General features: G+C 49.2%; 1 protein-coding gene across 1 annotated transcript in view; it reads left to right on the forward strand.

Annotated features, from left to right (window-relative positions):
- Positions 1-17636, forward strand: part of SLCO1C1 (solute carrier organic anion transporter family member 1C1) — a 170834-nt gene that overhangs the window by 84885 nt on the left and 68313 nt on the right. Inside the window, 3 exon segments of the mRNA XM_073650590.1 lie at positions 4103-4364; positions 6728-6826; positions 12799-13041. Coding sequence (XP_073506691.1) covers positions 4103-4364; positions 6728-6826; positions 12799-13041 — 604 coding nt within the window.

Consider the following 17636-nt stretch of genomic DNA (forward strand, 5'->3'; position numbering starts at 1 on the left):
GCTGTAGTTTCTGTGTCTGTGAGGTTATATACTGTGAGGGGGAGGAGGGGGATACAGCTGTAGTTTCTGTGTCTGTGAGGTTACATACTGTGAGGGGGAGGAGGGGGATACAGCTGTAGTTTCTGTGTCTGTGAGGTTACATACTGTGAGGGGAGGAGGGGGATACAGCTGTAGTTTCTGTGTCTGTGAGGTTACATACTGTGAGGGGAGGAGGGGGATACAGCTGCAGTTTCTGTGTCTGTGAGGTTATATACTGTGAGGGGAGGAGGGGGATACAGCTGTAGTTTCTGTGTCTGTGAGGTTACATACTGTGAGGGGGAGGAGGGGGATACAGCTGCAGTTTCTGTGTCTGTGAGGTTACATACTGTGAGGGGAGGAGGGGGATACAGCTGTAGTTTCTGTGTCTGTGAGGTTACATACTGTGAGGGGAGGAGGGGGATACAGCTGTAGTTTCTGTGTCTGTGAGGTTACATACTGTGAGGGGGAGGAGGGGGATACAGCTGCAGTTTCTGTGTCTGTGAGGTTACATACTGTGAGGGGAGGAGGGGGATAGAGCTGTAGTTTCTGTGTCTGTGAGGTTATATACTGTGAGGGGGAGGAGGGGGATACAGCTGCAGTTTCTGTGTCTGTGAGGTTACATACTGTGAGGGGGAGGAGGGGGATACAGCTGTAGTTTCTGTGTCTGTGAGGTTACATACTGTGAGGGGAGGAGGGGGATACAGCTGTAGTTTCTGTGTCTGTGAGGTTATATACTGTGAGGGGAGGAGGGGGATACAGCTGTAGTTTCTGTGTCTGTGAGGTTACATACTGTGAGGGGAGGAGGGGGATACAGCTGTAGTTTCTGTGTCTGTGAGGTTACATACTGTGAGGGGAGGAGGGGGATACAGCTGTAGTTTCTGTGTCTGTGAGGTTATATACTGTGAGGGGAGGAGGGGATACAGCTGTAGTTTCTGTGTCTGTGAGGTTATATACTGTGAGGGGAGGAGGGGGATACAGCTGCAGTTTCTGTGTCTGTGAGGTTATATACTGTGAGGGGGAGGAGGGGGATACAGCTGCAGTTTCTGTGTCTGTGAGGTTACATACTGTGAGGGGAGGAGGGGATACAGCTGTAGTTTCTGTGTCTGTGAGGTTATATACTGTGAGGGGAGGAGGGGGATACAGCTGTAGTTTCTGTGTCTGTGAGGTTATATACTGTGAGGGGAGGAGGGGGATACAGCTGTAGTTTCTGTGTCTGTGAGGTTACATACTGTGAGGGGGAGGAGGGGGATACAGCTGCAGTTTCTGTGTCTGTGAGGTTACATACTGTGAGGGGGAGGAGGGGGATACAGCTGCAGTTTCTGTGTCTGTGAGGTTATATACTGTGAGGGGAGGAGGGGGATACAGCTGTAGTTTCTGTGTCTGTGAGGTTACATACTGTGAGGGGGAGGAGGGGGATACAGCTGCAGTTTCTGTGTCTGTGAGGTTACATACTGTGAGGGGGAGGAGGGGGATACAGCTGTAGTTTCTGTGTCTGTGAGGTTACATACTGTGAGGGGGAGGAGGGGGATACAGCTGCAGTTTCTGTGTCTGTGAGGTTACATACTGTGAGGGGAGGAGGGGGATACAGCTGTAGTTTCTGTGTCTGTGAGGTTACATACTGTGAGGGGAGGAGGGGGATACAGCTGTAGTTTCTGTGTCTGTGAGGTTATATACTGTGAGGGGGAGGAGGGGGATACAGCTGCAGTTTCTGTGTCTGTGAGGTTACATACTGTGAGGGGAGGAGGGGGATACAGCTGTAGTTTCTGTGTCTGTGAGGTTATATACTGTGAGGGGAGGAGGGGGATACAGCTGTAGTTTCTGTGTCTGTGAGGTTATATACTGTGAGGGGGAGGAGGGGGATACAGCTGCAGTTTCTGTGTCTGTGAGGTTACATACTGTGAGGGGAGGAGGGGGATACAGCTGCAGTTTCTGTGTCTGTGAGGTTACATACTGTGAGGGGAGGAGGGGGATACAGCTGCAGTTTCTGTGTCTGTGAGGTTACATACTGTGAGGGGGAGGAGGGGGATACAGCTGTAGTTTCTGTGTCTGTGAGGTTACATACTGTGAGGGGAGGAGGGGGATACAGCTGTAGTTTCTGTGTCTGTGAGGTTACATACTGTGAGGGGAGGAGGGGGATACAGCTGTAGTTTCTGTGTCTGTGAGGTTATATACTGTGAGGGGAGGAGGGGGATACAGCTGCAGTTTCTGTGTCTGTGAGGTTACATACTGTGAGGGGAGGAGGGGGATACAGCTGCAGTTTCTGTGTCTGTGAGGTTACATACTGTGAGGGGAGGAGGGGGATACAGCTGTAGTTTCTGTGTCTGTGAGGTTACATACTGTGAGGGGAGGAGGGGGATACAGCTGTAGTTTCTGTGTCTGTGAGGTTATATACTGTGAGGGGAGGAGGGGGATACAGCTGTAGTTTCTGTGTCTGTGAGGTTATATACTGTGAGGGGGAGGAGGGGGATACAGCTGTAGTTTCTGTGTCTGTGAGGTTACATACTGTGAGGGGGAGGAGGGGGATACAGCTGTAGTTTCTGTGTCTGTGAGGTTACATACTGTGAGGGGAGGAGGGGGATACAGCTGCAGTTTCTGTGTCTGTGAGGTTACATACTGTGAGGGGAGGAGGGGGATACAGCTGTAGTTTCTGTGTCTGTGAGGTTACATACTGTGAGGGGAGGAGGGGGATACAGCTGTAGTTTCTGTGTCTGTGAGGTTATATACTGTGAGGGGAGGAGGGGGATACAGCTGTAGTTTCTGTGTCTGTGAGGTTATATACTGTGAGGGGGAGGAGGGGGATACAGCTGTAGTTTCTGTGTCTGTGAGGTTACATACTGTGAGGGGGAGGAGGGGGATACAGCTGTAGTTTCTGTGTCTGTGAGGTTACATACTGTGAGGGGAGGAGGGGGATACAGCTGTAGTTTCTGTGTCTGTGAGGTTACATACTGTGAGGGGAGGAGGGGGATACAGCTGCAGTTTCTGTGTCTGTGAGGTTATATACTGTGAGGGGAGGAGGGGGATACAGCTGTAGTTTCTGTGTCTGTGAGGTTACATACTGTGAGGGGGAGGAGGGGGATACAGCTGCAGTTTCTGTGTCTGTGAGGTTACATACTGTGAGGGGAGGAGGGGGATACAGCTGTAGTTTCTGTGTCTGTGAGGTTACATACTGTGAGGGGAGGAGGGGGATACAGCTGTAGTTTCTGTGTCTGTGAGGTTATATACTGTGAGGGGAGGAGGGGGATACAGCTGTAGTTTCTGTGTCTGTGAGGTTATATACTGTGAGGGAGAGGAGGGGGATACAGCTGCAGTTTCTGTGTCTGTGAGGTTACATACTGTGAGGGGAGGAGGGGGATACAGCTGCAGTTTCTGTGTCTGTGAGGTTACATACTGTGAGGGGAGGAGGGGGATACAGCTGCAGTTTCTGTGTCTGTGAGGTTATATACTGTGAGGGGAGGAGGGGGATACAGCTGCAGTTTCTGTGTCTGTGAGGTTATATACTGTGAGGGGAGGAGGGGGATACAGCTGCAGTTTCTGTGTCTGTGAGGTTACATACTGTGAGGGGAGGAGGGGGATACAGCTGTAGTTTCTGTGTCTGTGAGGTTACATACTGTGAGGGGAGGAGGGGGATACAGCTGTAGTTTCTGTGTCTGTGAGGTTACATACTGTGAGGGGAGGAGGGGGATACAGCTGTAGTTTCTGTGTCTGTGAGGTTATATACTGTGAGGGGAGGAGGGGGATACAGCTGTAGTTTCTGTGTCTGTGAGGTTACATACTGTGAGGGGGAGGAGGGGGATACAGCTGCAGTTTCTGTGTCTGTGAGGTTACATACTGTGAGGGGAGGAGGGGGATACAGCTGCAGTTTCTGTGTCTGTGAGGTTATATACTATGAGGGGGAGGAGGGGGATACAGCTGTAGTTTCTGTGTCTGTGAGGTTACATACTGTGAGGGGAGGAGGGGGATACAGCTGTAGTTTCTGTGTCTGTGAGGTTATATACTGTGAGGGGAGGAGGGGGATACAGCTGTAAGACTGGTTGAGGAGCAGGAGAGGTGACATCAGATTGGCTTAGAACACATGACATAACAGCAGATTAACCGCCCAATCAGAAGTAGAAGATCTGCAGGACCCTGACATTTCCCCCTGCAGAGGGGGGATCGTCACCGCCATCCTGTGCGGCCCTCACGGTGTCATCACTTCTCAGGGTGTCAGAGGAATTTTGAGAATTCTCTCTGGATCTTCATCTTGTTGGGGAATCTGCTCCGTGGAGTCGGTGAAGCTCCGATCCAACCGCTGGGGATCTCCTACATCGACGACTACGCGGCCGAGGACAACGCTGCATTCTACATCGGTAACAATCATCACTGCCCTCCGCACAATAATTCTCCACTCACCTCCAGAGCTGCACTCACTATTCTGCTGTTACATCATGTCTTATCCTCCAGTCACCTCCAGAGCTGCAGTCCCTATTCTGCTGTTACATCGTGTTTCATCCTCCAGTCACCTCCAGAGCTGCAGTCACTATTCTGCTGTTACATCATGTCTTATCCTCCAGTCACCTCCAGAGCTGCAGTCCCTATTCTGCTGTTACATCATGTCTTATCCTCCAGTCACCTCTCGAGCTGCAGTCACTATTCTGCTGTTACATCGTGTCTTATCCTCCAGTCACCTCCAGAGCTGCAGTCACTATTCTGCTGTTATATCTTGCCTTATCCTCCAGTCACCTCCAGAGCTGCAGTCACTATTCTGCTGTTACATTGTGTCTTGTCCTCCAGTCACCTCCAGAGCTGCAGTCACTATTCTGCTGTTGCATCATGTCTTATCCTCCAGTCACCTCCAGAGCTGCACTCACTATTCTGCTGTTACATCTTGTCTTATCCTCCAGTCACCTCCAGAGCTGCAGTCACTATTCTGCTGTTACATCATGTCTTATCCTCCAGTCACCTCCAGAGCTGCAGTCACTATTATGCTGTTACATTGTGTCTTATCCTCCAGTCACCTCCAGAGCTGCAGTCACTATTCTGCTGTTACATCGTGTCTTATCCTCCAGTCACCTCCAGAGCTGCAGTCACTATTCTACTGTTACATCATGTCTTATCCTCCAGTCACCTCCAAAGCTGCAGTCACTATTCTGCTGTTACATCAGGTCTTATCCTCCAGTCACCTCCAGAGCTGAACTCACTATTCTGCTGTTACATCATGTCTTGTCCTCCAGTCACCTCCAGAGCTGAACTCACTATTCTGCTGTTACATCATGTCTTATCCTCCAGAGCTGCACTCTTCTGCTGTTACATCATGTGTTATCCTCCAGAGCTGCACTCTTCTGCTGTTACATCATGTCTTATCCTCCAGAGCTGCACTCTTCTGCTGTTACATAGTGTCTTATCCTCCAGTCACCTCCAGAGCTGCAGTCACTATTCTACTGTTACATCATGTCTTATCCTCCAGCCACCTCCAGAGCTGCAATCACTATTCTGCTGTTACATCAGGTCTTATCCTCCAGTCACCTCCAGAGCTGCAGTCACTATTCTGCTGTTACATCAGGTCTTGTCCTCCAGTCACCTCCAGAGCTGCCGTCACTCTTCTGCTGTTACACCATGTCTTATCCTCCAGAACTGCACTCTTCTGCTGTTACATCATGTGTTATCCTCCAGAGCTGCACTCTTCTGCTGTTACATCATGTCTTATCCTCCAGAGCTGCCCTCTTCTGCTGTTACATCATGTCTTATCCTCCAGAGCTGCACTCTTCTGCTGTTACATCATGTCTTATCCTCCAGAGCTGCACTCTTCTGCTTTTACATCATGTCTTATCCTCCAGAGCTGCACTCGTCTGCTGTTACATCATGTCTTATCCTCCAGAGCTGCACTCTTCTGCTGTTACATCATGTCTTATCCTCCAGAGCTGCACTCTTCTGCTGTTACATCATGTCTTATCCTCCAGAGCTGCACTCTTCTGCTGTTACATCATGTCTTATCCTCCAGAGCTGCCCTCTTCTGCTGTTACATCATGTCTTATCCTCCAGAGCTGCACTCTTCTGCTGTTACATCATGTCTTATCCTCCAGAGCTGCACTCTTCTGCTTTTACATCATGTCTTATCCTCCAGAGCTGCACTCGTCTGCTGTTACATCATGTCTTATCCTCCAGAGCTGCACTCTTCTGCTGTTACATCATGTCTTATCCTCCAGAGCTGCACTCTTCTGCTGTTACATCATGTCTTATCCTCCAGAGCTGCACTCTTCTGCTGTTACATCATGTCTTATCCTCCAGAGCTGCACTCTTCTGCTGTTACATCATGTCTTATCCTCCAGAGCTGCACTCTTCTGCTGTTACACCATGTCTTATCCTCCAGAGCTGCACTCTTCTGCTGTTACATCATGTCTTATCCTCCAGAGCTGCACTCTTCTGCTGTTACATTATGTCTCATCCTCCAGAGCTGCACTGTTCTGCTGTTACATCATGTCTTATCCTCCAGAGCTGCACTCTTCTGCTGTTACATCATGTCTTATCCTCCAGAGCTGCACTCTTCTGCTGTTACATCATGTTTTATCCTCCAGAGCTGCACTCTTCTGCTGTTACATTATGTCTTATCCTCCAGAGCTGCACTCTTCTGCTGTTACATTATGTCTCATCCTCCAGAGCTGCACTCTTCTGCTGTTACATTATGTCTCATCCTCCAGAGCTGCACTCTTCTGCTATTCCTGGTGTCTTGCAGGTTGCATCCAGACGGCAGCGGTGATCGGCCCCATCTTTGGCTTTCTGCTGGGGTCACTGTGCGCCTCGCTCTTTGTAGATCTGGGCGCGGTGGATTTGGGTAAGTCTTTGGCCTTACACTTTATGCAGTCCCATGTAATTTACATGGTTTTATCGAGGTTCTGACACAATCTGATAGAACCTCATTTCCTCACCGTTTTCAGGAAACATCTAGAGGCTGAAAAGCTTCTCACAGCTGAGGGTTTGCTACACTGTATCGGTGCAGAGCTACACACAGCAGCAACCGGATCCCTGGACTCCAGGTAAGCTGCACTGATACATTGTAACAAGCCCTCAGCTGTGAGAGGTATTAAGGTTTACTGACATGACTTATCGGTTGGTTTTAGTTGCAGCTTCTCATAAAAATCTCCACAAACCAGTGTAAATATATCACCAACCCTTGTATAGATAACACCCCTTGTATACACATGGCCTTGAAAAAGTCTTCACGCCCCGTGAACTTTTCCACATTAATTAATTTACAGCCACAAAATTCAATGTAATTTATTGGGATTTTCTGTGATACAAAATAACAAGTATTAGTGACAAGTAAAGGAAATGATACGAGGCCACTGATTATTATATATATTTGAACATTGTGCATTAGTATTCAACCCCCTGGAGTCTGATGATCAATTGCCAGAGAAGTCACATAATTGGTACATTGCGTCCACCTGGGTGTGATTTAGCCTCAGTATAATTACAGCTGTTCTGTGAAGACCTCAGAGGTTTGTGGGAGAAGATTATGGATCAAACAGAAACATGAAAACCAAGGAGCCCACTAGACAGGTTAGGGATAAAGCTGAAAACCAAGGAGCCCACCAGACATGTCAGGGATAAAGCTGAAAACCAAGGAGCCCACCAGACAGGTGAGGGATAAAGATGAAAACCTTGGAGCCCACCAGACATGTCAGGGATAAAGCTGAAAACCAAGGAACCCACCAGACAGGTGAGGTACAAAGATGAAAACCATGGAGCCCACCAGACAGGTCAGGGATAAAGCTGTGGAGAAGAGGAAAGCAGGGTTAGGTTATAGAAAATAGCCCAAGCTCTGAACATCTCATGGAGCCCTGTCCAATCTATCATCCAAAACTGGAAGGAGTACGGCACAACTGCAAACCTACCAAGACCTAACCTGACATCCCAAGAAGGAGAGCACTAATAAGAGAAGCAGCCGAGAGACTCATGGTCACTGGAGAAGCTCCAGGGATCCACAGCTCAGGGAGGAGAATCTGTCCACAGGACAACTATTAGTCATATAGCCCACTATCACCATGATGTCGAGCACAGGAGCACGGCTGCACTATGAATTGTGACTCAAGGCCATAGGAAGAAGAGCTGACAATCTCTTCCTTCCATTTTCTCTACAACTCTCTGCTGTGATGCCGTCCCTCCTGTGATGCGGACCCCTCCTGTGATGAGGCCTCTCCTGTGATGCAGCCCCCTCCTGTGATGCGGCCCCCTCCTGTGATGCGGCTCCTCCTATGATACCAGATATGAATATTGGGTTGTTAGTGACAGGTGTAGGCTCTATAGATATGGGAGACATATTTTTGGCATCGTGGCGCTGTGCCGAGCGCGGCTCACTCACTTGCATTGCTGTGCGGCCGGCATATTAGCCCAGAATTAATATCGACCACGTGGATAACGTTGTATACACCATGTCTCATATGTAGAGAAAGCTAAAATTATGATACAAATATGGGTTAATATCTCCCGCCTGGGACCTCCAGGGGTGCAGATATCCTCAAGATTGGGAATCTCATACTTTTTGGTACCTGAGTCCCCATCTCACTTACTGGCCCCCATCTGATGTCCTCGGGGCAGGTCGGTGGGAGCGGCTGGTAACAGCAGGTTCTGGCATAGACCCCATGATCAGTGCTGGGAGATACAGCGCGCTGTAAGGACTGCGCCGTTTCCTGATCGGAGCGCCCCCCTCCTGCAGATCTGCGCCATTCCTGTGACATCAGGTCTAGCACCTTTCTTGTGTTCCCCCTGTTATTTATGTGCCTGTACACACTGTGTTGTCTCGTCCCCTCTGTAACATCTCTTGTATATTTATCCGCGCGGCCTAATTGTGGGATTAATGATACAAAATGTAACAGCTTCGTTCCTCTTACTCTATAAACCGCCCCCTGAAGCCTCGTGAGCCCCACGTTACCAGTAACGGGCGTCCGATCGGCCTGTCATAGGCGATCGGTGGCAGCTAGTGGAGCTTGGCGGTGACTGTACCGGAGTATATATATATATATACCTGTGAGCTGGGATCGGAGGTGTATATACCATACGCTCACTGGGAAGTGCCAATAACCGGCCTAGTAGTGAGAGCAGCCGCGGCCTCGTCCATCAATCGTCAGTGTGACTGTCCTGATGATTGGAGGCACTCGTGAGATCTCTTCGTTATCTCCCTGGCATACACAAATCTGGCCATTATGGATGAGGAGCTAGAAGAAGCCATTTTTCAAAACCATAAGAAGTCCCATGTAGGGTACTCAGCGAGTATGTGGAAGAAGGGGCTCTGGTCAGATGAGAATAAATGAGAAAGTTTTGGGCTAAATGTAAAGCACTATGTGTGGTGGAAAACTAAACACTGCACATCACTCTGAAAACACCATCCCCACCGTCACACATGGTGGAGGCAGCATCCTGCTGCGGGGAGGCTTTTCTTCAGCAGGGGCAGAGAAGCTGGTCACAGGTGATGGGAAGATGGATCGAGCTAAATACAGGACAATCCTGGAGGAAAACCTATGAGAGGCTGCAGAAGACCTGAGACCGGGGTGTAGGTTCACCTGCCAGCAGGACAACAACCCTCAACATCCTGCAGAGCCACAATGGAGGGTTTAGATCAGAGCATATTCCTGTGTGTGAACGGCGCAGTCACAGTCCAGACCCAAATCCCAGAGAATCTGTGACCAGACGTGAAAATCACCGATCACAGACGTCTCCATCCGATCACTGAGCGAGAGAGTGTGTGCAAACCTGGAGAGACAGACCCCAAAAGACAGCAGCGAAACCTGGAGAGACAGACCCCAAAAGACAGCAGCGAAACCTGGAGAGACAGACCCCAAAAGACTGCAGCAGAGAAAGCTGGAGAGACAGACCCCAAAAGACTGCAGAGAAAGGTGGAGAGACAGACCCCAAAAGACTGCAGGGAAAGCTGGAGAGACAGACCCCAAAAGACTGCAGCAGAGAAAGGTGGAGAGATAGACCCCAAACGACTGCAGCAGAGAAAGGTGGGAGACAGACCCCCAAAAGACTGCAGCGAGAGGTGGGAGAGACAGACCCCAAAAGACTGTAGAGAAAGCTGGAGAGACAGACCCCAAAAGACTGCAGAGAAAGCTGGAGAGACAGACCCCAAAAGACTGCAGCAGAGAAAGGTGGAGAGATAGACCCCAAAAGACTGTAGAGAAAGGTGGGAGAGACAGACCCCAAAAGACTGCAGCAGAGAAAGCTGGAGAGACAGACCCCAAAAGACAGCAGCGAAACCTGGAGAGACAGACCCCAAAAGACAGCAGCGAAACCTGGAGAGACAGACCCCAAAAGACTGCAGAGGAAGGTGAGAGAGACAGACCCCAAAAGACTACAGAGAAAGCTGGAGAGACAGACCCCAAAAGACTGCAGAGAAAGGTGGGAGAGACAGACCCCAAAAGACTGCAGAGAAAGGTGGGAGAGACAGACCCCAAAAGACTGCAGAGAAAGCTGGAGAGACAGACCCCAAAAGACTGCAGAGAAAGCTGGAGAGACAGACCCCAAAAGACTACAGCAGAGAAAGGTGGGAGAGACAGACCCCAAAAGACTGCAGCAGAGAAAGCTGGAGAGACAGACCCCAAAAGACAGCAGCGAAACCTGGAGAGACAGACCCCAAAAGACAGCAGCGAAACCTGGAGAGACAGACCCCAAAAGACTGCAGAGAAAGCTGGAGAGACAGACCCCAAAAGACTGCAGAGAAAGCTGGAGAGACAGACCCCAAAAGACTGCAGCAGAGAAAGCTGGAGAGACAGACCCCAAAAGACTGCAGAGAAAGGTGGAGAGACAGACCCCAAAAGACTGCAGGGAAAGCTGGAGAGACAGACCCCAAAAGACTGCAGCAGAGAAAGGTGGAGAGATAGACCCCAAACGACTGCAGCAGAGAAAGGTGGGAGACAGACCCCCAAAAGACTGCAGCGAGAGGTGGGAGAGACAGACCCCAAAAGACTGTAGAGAAAGCTGGAGAGACAGACCCCAAAAGACTGCAGAGAAAGCTGGAGAGACAGACCCCAAAAGACTGCAGCAGAGAAAGGTGGAGAGATAGACCCCAAAAGACTGTAGAGAAAGGTGGGAGAGACAGACCCCAAAAGACTGCAGCAGAGAAAGCTGGAGAGACAGACCCCAAAAGACAGCAGCGAAACCTGGAGAGACAGACCCCAAAAGACAGCAGCGAAACCTGGAGAGACAGACCCCAAAAGACTGCAGAGGAAGGTGAGAGAGACAGACCCCAAAAGACTACAGAGAAAGCTGGAGAGACAGACCCCAAAAGACTGCAGAGAAAGGTGGGAGAGACAGACCCCAAAAGACTGCAGAGAAAGGTGGGAGAGACAGACCCCAAAAGACTGCAGAGAAAGCTGGAGAGACAGACCCCAAAAGACTGCAGAGAAAGCTGGAGAGACAGACCCCAAAAGACTACAGCAGAGAAAGGTGGGAGAGACAGACCCCAAAAGACTGCAGCAGAGAAAGCTGGAGAGACAGACCCCAAAAGACAGCAGCGAAACCTGGAGAGACAGACCCCAAAAGACAGCAGTGAAACCTGGAGAGACAGACCCCAAAAGACTGCAGAGAAAGCTGGAGAGACAGACCCCAAAAGACTGCAGAGAAAGCTGGAGAGACAGACCCCAAAAGACTGTAGAGAAAGCTGGAGAGAGAGACCCCAAAAGACTGCAGAGAAAGCTGGAGAGACAGACCCCAAAAGACTGCAGCAGAGAAAGCTGGAGAGACAGAGCCCAAAAGACTGCAGCAGAGAAAGCTGGAGAGATAGACCCCAAAAGACTGCAGCAGAGAAAGGTGGAGAGACAGACCCGAAAAGACTGCAGCGAGAGGTGGGAGAGACAGACCCCAAAAGACTGTAGAGAAAGCTGGAGAGACAGACCCCAAAAGACTGCAGAGAAAGCTGGAGAGAGACCCCAAAAGACTGCAGAGAAAGCTGGAGAGACAGACCCCAAAAGACTGCAGAGAAAGCTGGAGAGACAGACCCCAAAAGACTGCAGCAGAGAAAGCTGGAGAGACAGACCCCAAAAGACTGCAGAGAAAGCTGGAGAGACAGACCCCAAAAGACTGCAGCAGTGACTGGAGAGAAAGGTGGTCCTACATGATAGTGACTCGGGGGCTGAATACTTTTGCACAATGGTCAGATATATATTTGTATAATAATTAGTGACCTCGTATCATTTCCTTTCCTCGTCACTTGTTACTTTGTATCACAGAAAATCACAATAAATTACATGGAAGTTTGTGGCTGTAACGTGAAAAATGTGGAAAAGTTCACGGGGTGTGAAGACATTTACAAGGCTCTGTGTAGATATAACACCCTCTGAATATATAGTCATCGACTGCTGCGCTCGACCCAGACAGATACCAGGATGACAACGCTCATGTTACCATACTGAGTGCTTTGTCATCTCAGTCACTATCTATGCAGAGCAAAGAGGCTGAAGAAAATCTCATTTTGGCTGCTGCACTCTGCATAGGCAGCGCAATGAGGGCAACCGCAGTCAGTGCATGGTGACAAGAGGACACAACCCTCAGATCATTTGACTGTGTGGGGGAAGTAGTCAGCGATGAGACATTTTGAGCCTACAAAGACTTTTCTGTCTAGTGCCCCCCGACCTGGTGCCGCCCGACCTGATGCCCCCCCGACCTGGTGCCGCCCGACCTGATGCCCCCTGATCTGGTGACCCCAAGCTGGCACGTCCCCAGCATTACACAGCACTGAGCTGCAGATGGCGAGGAGGAGAGAGGTGCTGACCTCTCGTGTCTTTGCTCTGCCATGTTTCCGTCCAGACGCAGTGACCATCACCACTCAGGACCAGCGGTGGGTCGGGGCCTGGTGGCTCGGTTACCTGGTTGCCGGAGCCATAAGCGTCATCGCCACCATCCCATTCTGGTTTCTACCGAAGGAGCAGCCGAAATCTGAGCCCCGGAAGAACTCGAGCACCCCCTCCGAGCAGAGCAGGTTCATCCTGGAGGAGCGGAGAGAGCAGAAGGTTCCCCAGGACCCGGGGCAACTGCTGACCATGGCCCGAGGTAGAGGGGCGCTAATACTTATCCAGGGTTATCCTGCCATATGTAACCATTCATACAAGCTGTCTATATAACGTTCAGGTAGATCAGGAAGATGTCCCACCGCTGCCACCAATCATCAGGGACCGACTACTGATCCCACCACTGCCACCAATCATCAGGGACTGGCACTAGGGTTCCCACTGCTGCCACCAATCATCAGGGACTAACACTACTGATCCCACTGCTGCCTCCAATCTTCAGGGACTAACACTACTGATCCCACTGCTGCCACCAATCATCAGGGACTAACACTACTGATCCCACTGCTGCCACCAATCATCAGGGACTAACACTACTGATCCCACCACAGCCACCAATCATCAGGGACTAACACTACTGATCCCACTGCTGCCACCAATCGTCAGGTCAATCACACAACTGACTGACGATTGATGGACGAGGCCACTACTAGGCCGGTTATTGGGCGCTTCCCAGTGAGCGTATGGTATATACACCTCCGATCCCAGCACACAGGTACAGTTGACACCAGAAGTTTCCATCCACTATATATAAAGACACATCTCCATGTTTTCCTCAATATCTGACATGAGATCAGAATAAACCTTTCCCGTTTTAGGACAATTAGGATTTTACCATAATGGTTAATATTTGCCAAATGCCGGAATAATGAGAGCGAGAGAAGGTTTTAAGGCATTTTTATTACTTACTGCAAAGTCAGAAGTTTCCATCCATTTCATTAGTATTTGGCACCATTGCCCTTAAACTGAATGACTTGGGTGAAACGTTTGGGATCTCCTTCCACAAGCTTCTTCAAATAGTTGGTCAGAATTTGGTCCAATCCTCCTGATAAAACTGCCCAAGCTTTAACTTCCTGGCTGATGTCTTTAAGATGTTGCTTCAGTATTGCCACATAATCTTCTTTTCCCATGATGCCATCTATTTTGTGAAGTGGACCAGTCCCTCCTGCAGCAATACAACCCCACAACATAATGCTGCCACCACCGTGTTTCACAGTTGGGATGGTGTTCTTAGGCTTCCAAGCTTCTCCCTTTTTCCTCCAAACGTAACGATGGTCATTATGCCCAAAAAGTTAAATTTTAGTTTCATCAGACCACAGGACACGTCTCCAGAAATTAAGGTCTTTGTTCCTGTGTGCATTTGCAAACATTAATCTGGCTTTTTTATGTTTCTTTTGGAGTAATGGCTTCTTCCTGGCAGAGTGACCTTTCAGCCCATGTTGATACAGTACTCGTTTCACTGTGGTTATTGACACAATCTTACCAGCTTCCGCCATCATCTTCACAAGGTCTTTTGCTTTTGTCCTTGGGTTGATATTCACATGTCAGACCAAAGCACGTTCATCTCTGGGACACAGAACCCTTCTCCTTCCTGAGCGGTATGATGGCTGGACATTCCCATCTTGTTTGTACTTGCATATAATTGTTTGTACAGATGAACGAGGCACCTTCAGGTATCTTGAAATTGTACCTGTCAGGGATTCTGCACATGCATGATCCCGATTACTCACTACATAGCTATTGGCAAGTGAGTAGTGACCATATGGCGTACACACCTCCGAATTCCAGCGCATGGAATATGTTTATATGCCCCCGTATGATCACTGCCAGCTTCACGATAACCCAATAAGATTATTCGCTGCCACCACCAATCAGTTTTAAAATATTCAAATACAAGACAGGCCTGATCGGACGCCTGCTTTCTAGTGGCGTATATGGCTTCGGGGGAGGAACGATTATAGAACAGAAGAAACAGGACTATTAAATTTTATATTTAATCCAAAAGGGAGGCAGTGTTGATAAAAAAAATATACAAAAGATTTTACAAAGGGGGACAAGATAATACAGCATATACAGTTACACAAAATAAAATGGATTAATAGAAGACTTACTAGACAGATCGCAGAGATGATTCAGTTTAGCTGGAGGGGAGGCGCTCCAATTGATTTGTCCGTTATGGAACGGGACCCCTGCTTACACATAAATATGTATCTCCCGGCATGAGTATAGATCCATATTCAGCTGGATCTTTTATGCTGAATGGAGACCCTGCCCACACACTCCCCTGTGATGACCTCACATCGGCCGGTCTCCGTCCTTCATGGTTTCCTTAAATCTCTAATTTCTGCGATAAATTCTCGCTGGTTGATCGCAGAAGTTAGCAAGTGATGCCATATTTTTATTGCAATTTTACTGTTCTTTAGAGACCACACATGACATAACTGCTGTTGGTTATGTTTGTACTTTTGCATTATAGCTCACCGGGAGGGCTCAGAGATACGGAAAAATATGCGTATTGTTACTTAGCTAACCCTGCCGCTAAAAATATGTGTCCCATCACAATCGGAATTATAGAAACTCCGATATTCCATATTTCATATCGGTGCCTGAAAGTCTGGTGATGACAGCTTGGAATGTCTTGGCTATTGTGGAGAGTGAGATAGATCCCTTTTGAAGTTTTAATTAATTGTTTCCCATCTCTTTCAATCTCTGGCCCATATGTTCAGGAGTTCCATTTGGTATGCTAAATAGCATGGATAATTGAGTTTGTCACTTCTTTTCTGTGCCCTGCCATTTGCATTGAAGCAGCCTTCTAGATTGGGAGCTCTTGCTCCTTTGACAAATGGTATAAAGGAGGAGGGAAGAGGGAGAGGGGTTTGGAGGGAGAGAAAGATTTTTAATATTTCTTAATATTTCCTGACATCTTCCCCTTTTTGAGGTAGAATAGGGACTGATTTACAGATCGCCCCTTAAGCCTGCCTTACTTCCCACCCATCCTGGATCCCATAATGTCCTATCTTTCAGGGGTTCGGAGATGGGCTTCTCCGGGGGGGCTACTCAGCGTCACCAGGTTTTGGAGTCCTAGCTGGAGGTAGCCAGAAGTGACACTGGGGCCCCAACCTCACTGGTGACAGTGGCTAGATAAGCTGTCTCCCTGGGGGGTAACCACCTTTAACTGTTAGTCTGACGAGCTGTGGACCCAACTCGCCTGACTGACTGGGGACCCAGCTTTCTGATCACCCTGACCAGTTCGGGATACATTTCTTCCACTCCCCTGACAGGCTATGGGTACCTTCTTCCCATACTCTTGACAGACAGTAGGACACACATTTCCCTTACCTTGCCCGGTTGTGGGGCCTATCTTTCCTGCCCTCATTGTTACTTGGGAGCCGCGCTCACTATGGCGCAGCTACCACCGACCATGTCACCATCTGGCATGACATTGGTCAGCTGCACGGGACGACGTTCCTTATGTTCCCTGTGTTTATCCCCATCCTTCCTCATCACCTCTGGAGCCGTGCTAGTCATGGGGCAGCTACCACTGACCATGTCACCGTCCATCATGACACTGGTCACCTGCACGGGATGCCCTGCTTCCTGGTGTCCGTGCCTGCTCCCTCGCCCCTAGCACTTATACTGGCTCGCTTTAGGTGATCCTCAGCAGTGTCACCCCGCGGGGTGGGGTGGCTGAGATCCCCTTTACCACAACACACACTTTTATAATTCATCACGTTGACATTTTTGACAGCAGCATTACATGACAGATCAGATCTGGGAGGGTTGTGAGGGATGTATCTGGCAACCAACCGTCCCAGATCAGTTCCTGTTGGCAGCGGATCATTCAGGATACTCTCAAAGCGCGTAGACAACAGAACAAAGCTTTAATTCGCTATAAACAGATACAGATATGATCGGCTTTGTGGAATCAGGAATATACATATCTTAAGTGTCTCTGTGCAGCATCAGCACTCTGTGCAGCATCAGCACTCTGTGCAGCATCAGCACTCAGTGCAGCATCAGGTCTCTGTGCAGCATCAGCACTCAGTGCAGCATCAGCACTCTGTGCAGCATCAGCACTCTGTGCAGCATCAGCACTCAGTGCAGCATCAGGTCTCTGTGCAGCATCAGCACTCTGTGCAGCATCAGCACTCTGTGCAGCATCAGCACTCTGTGCAGCATCAGGTCTCTGTGCAGCATCAGGTCTCTGTGCAGCATCAGGTCTCTGTGCAGCATCAGGTCTCTGTGCAGCATCAGCACTCAGTGCACCATCAGCACTCAGTGCACCATCAGCACTCAGTACACCATCAGCACTCAGTGCAGCATCAGCACTCTGTGCAGCATCAGCACTCAGTGCACCATCAGCACTCTGTGCAGCATCAGCACTCTGTGCAGCATCAGGTCTCTGTGCAGCATCAGCAGGCTGCTTCTCCTCTCATGCACAGATGCAGGAAACTGGACACAGTCACATGGTCTCTTCTGTGTGTGAGCCTCTGGGAGTTTTTTTTTTTTCTTAACTTTATAGACAATACACAAAGCGAGCAATAGAACATTTACATACACAGGAATGGAGTTGTTGCATTAAACATATTCCAACACCCTCACTCAACAACTACTTTTCCTGTTAGTCCCATTGCTGTTCTGAAGTCCTCAAACTTGGCTTTTGGCAATGGTTTTGTCATACCATCAGCTAACATCTTGTCAGAGTCGCAATAGACAACCTCTAGTACACCACGTTCTACTAAGTCACGTAAGTGGTGATGTTTAGCGTCGATGTGTTTAGTCCTTGCACTAATCTTC

The sequence above is a fragment of the Phyllobates terribilis genome, unplaced genomic scaffold, assembly GCF_046119375.1.
Source record: "Phyllobates terribilis strain yellow unplaced genomic scaffold, ASM4611937v1 Scaffold_10__3_contigs__length_209671492, whole genome shotgun sequence".
Lineage (NCBI taxonomy): Eukaryota > Metazoa > Chordata > Amphibia > Anura > Dendrobatidae > Phyllobates > Phyllobates terribilis.